Below are 2,733 nucleotides of genomic sequence, written 5' to 3'. Positions count from 1 at the left end.
GTATTTATTTATTTAGTGGTTCATTTATATGTTTCTGCTTTTAATTCTAATTATGTCAGTGTCGGTCCTCCATACAGCAGGACTTGGAAGAGGTAATTCAGTGACTGAATCAGGTGTGTTGGAGCAGGGAAACATAAAACATGCAGGACTGCGGCCCTCGAGGACCAGTATTGCCCACCCATGCTTTATATGATAGAGATTTTTTTGTAATCTTTTAAAGTGGTCTTTAGCAATAGTTATCTAATATTTTAGAAGTTTTCTCTTTAGACCTTGGCTGCATTTTTCATTTATTTATTTATTTATTTTCTCCAGTTCTTGTACATGATCAACATAAGAAGAAGGAAAGAAGATCCAAGTAAAAACTCTGCAAGACCTTCAGAAAGTTTGAACAACTTTTATTAGGAACACCTTAAATAATTACCAGAGTAGTCTAGCTGATTGGAAGCAAAAATATGAAAAATTAATAAATACACAATCTGTAGAAATTGAAACGTTTTGCACAATACGGAACATGGAGATAAGCTTTAAAACATTTGTGACTGACCGCTCGTACGATACCCGGTAAGCCCCACTCTGTGCTGAGGAGCCTGTGGCTGTGAAGGCGTCCCTCTGAGTCCAGATTGCGATCCAGTACGTCTACGCCGAGCACGTTGGGGTTCATGGGGTTGGGGTACTTCCTCATGGCAGCCTTGATCACTGTTTCCCAGGGGTAACTGCACACAGACCAGAACAAAATGCAACAGGCTGTAACACTAACTAGACATGGGTTTTTACGATGTAAAAACAAGTGTGCATTGCCATGTAGCATGTCATTGCAGCATAGGACTTGCAGAAGGAACTTTGACCATGTTCAAATGCGTTTTCTGTACCAGCTTGTGCCTGTCACATCAGCAGGTGTTTGTAATTAAGGTAATTGTGTGACAATATGAAATTTGAAGAAACGTTTTGTTAAAGTTGCATTAGCTGGGTTTTGAACCCTGTTCTCCCACATGAAAGTCCATGACATAGACCATTAGACCAATGGAGCTGTGGCAGAAGATGATGGCAGGGGTTGGTTTGTATGCGTGCAGAAAGAGGCCACATTACCAATACAATTATTGACACAAAAATGCATAATATTACAACAATCGAGCAGTATTAAGACAATATTATAGTAAAACATCAAAATACAATCATATTAGTACTGTAAACACTGAACTACTGAGTTGAAATATTAAACTATGGTGCAGTACCAAGTTGAGTACAGCATGGGGCAGTATTGGACCAATACAAGGCTCCATTGACTGCCATTATAATTCATTAAACATTAATATTTCATAAACTATAAGTTTTACAGGCACCAAAAGGCATAGCCATCATTTGGCTCAGGAGCTTTACAGATATAAATTACAATGGCAGCTGTAGGACAAAGTATGCAGGAGGAGAAGCATGGCAAAGTTGAGATGACTTGGATGGGAAACGAATCACAATAGTGTGCATTGATTACAAAATCAAACAATATTCACATGGTGCTTTGAGACAAACTGACTAGCAGTGGTTTTAAAACAACCTATAGGCGCCCCTGATGGTTCACTATAAGACAAGTTGAGTTTACAGACCGGAAACAGTCATTTAAGAGCATCTGATTGAAGTCAGTCACTGACTGAGTCACCAGGCAACATCCTCGAGGACCAACCTGAAGACATGTTCAGTGGTCCAAATCTTCATCCTTCCAGTGATTGCCCTGTCCTCTCAGCGGCTCCTCATCATCCTCACACAGGAACAAGTTGTTCGGACGGGGCCTGGGGGGTGTCAGTGGACCGAGTCCGGAGGAGTCGTCTCCGCTCGCGCAGACATGTCAGAGAGGCGCGCGAGGACAACGATGCGCTCAGCTGTTCACGTGTGTGTGTGTGTCACATACAGGAGGCAGACGACAACGGGATGTTAGACCGACGGAGGAGAAGAGCCGGCGGAACAGCCGAGCTACAGAGTCAAGAAAGATGGAGAAACACCCAAATTATCCTCAAGACTGTCAAAATAAAACACTTCCGCTGCCGTTCTACCTTCATCTCAGGTCTATATCGATGTGGAGCTGAAGGTTGGATCACCTTCACAAAGTTTTAGGCGAGTGTTTCATCGGCGACTCGACGTAAACTGCAGGTTTCTCCTATAAAATACACTTACAATACTTTTACTGCGCTTACTCCACTGAAGACTGTCCACAGGGCGGTCCATTTCCGGTCTGTCTGACGTCTTCATGCAGCTGATGCTCGGCTGCCGCATCCGCCTCCGTTTGTGCGCATGCGCAAAGCATCTCTGTCGCTTCTTACCTCTCGGATATAAAGGGAGAAGAGCGGCATCAAGCTCAACCATACAGGAAATAACGCGTCATGACCGTCAAAATAAAAGCTTTTGAACAAACTAAACTAAACTAAACTAAACTAAACTAAACTAAACTAAACTAAACTAAACTAAACTAAACAGTAATGTCAAAGTATATTGTAGGAAAACCAAAAGATGCATAATGTTGCTTATTTACGCTCACTTGTACGGCAGGTTGTTGTTACATATAATCAAACCACACTACTTTCTCTACATACATTTTGGAACATCAACAACAGTTTTTCCCTAGTCATAGATAGCTACAATGTTATCAGTCACAATTAAATTTATATATACATATACATAACAAAAGGAAAAAAATTGTATAGGTCCTCTGGACGGGTTCTTCTTTAATGAAACGTTTCGTCTCTC

General features: G+C 41.4%; 1 protein-coding gene across 2 annotated transcripts in view; it reads right to left on the bottom strand.

Annotated features, from left to right (window-relative positions):
- The window catches only part of prelid3a (PRELI domain containing 3A), an 11,377-nt gene extending 9,103 nt beyond the window's left edge, over positions 1 to 2,274 (bottom strand). For both annotated transcript variants that reach the window (XM_014003375.1, XM_014003374.1), the window contains exons 1-3: positions 2,043 to 2,274; positions 1,676 to 1,962; positions 545 to 713 (exon numbers count right to left, since the gene is read on the bottom strand). In XM_014003375.1, coding sequence (XP_013858829.1) covers positions 545 to 713; positions 1,676 to 1,707 — 201 coding nt within the window. In that variant the 5' untranslated portion in view covers positions 1,708 to 1,962; positions 2,043 to 2,274. The remainder of the gene's footprint in view (positions 1 to 544; positions 714 to 1,675; positions 1,963 to 2,042) is intronic.
- Positions 2,275 to 2,733: the final 459 nt, after the last annotated feature.

Source organism: Austrofundulus limnaeus, unplaced genomic scaffold (assembly GCF_001266775.1).
Source record: "Austrofundulus limnaeus strain Quisiro unplaced genomic scaffold, Austrofundulus_limnaeus-1.0 Scaffold18, whole genome shotgun sequence".
In the NCBI taxonomy this organism is placed as follows: domain Eukaryota; kingdom Metazoa; phylum Chordata; class Actinopteri; order Cyprinodontiformes; family Rivulidae; genus Austrofundulus; species Austrofundulus limnaeus.
This window is presented reverse-complemented; position numbering and strand designations above follow the sequence as displayed.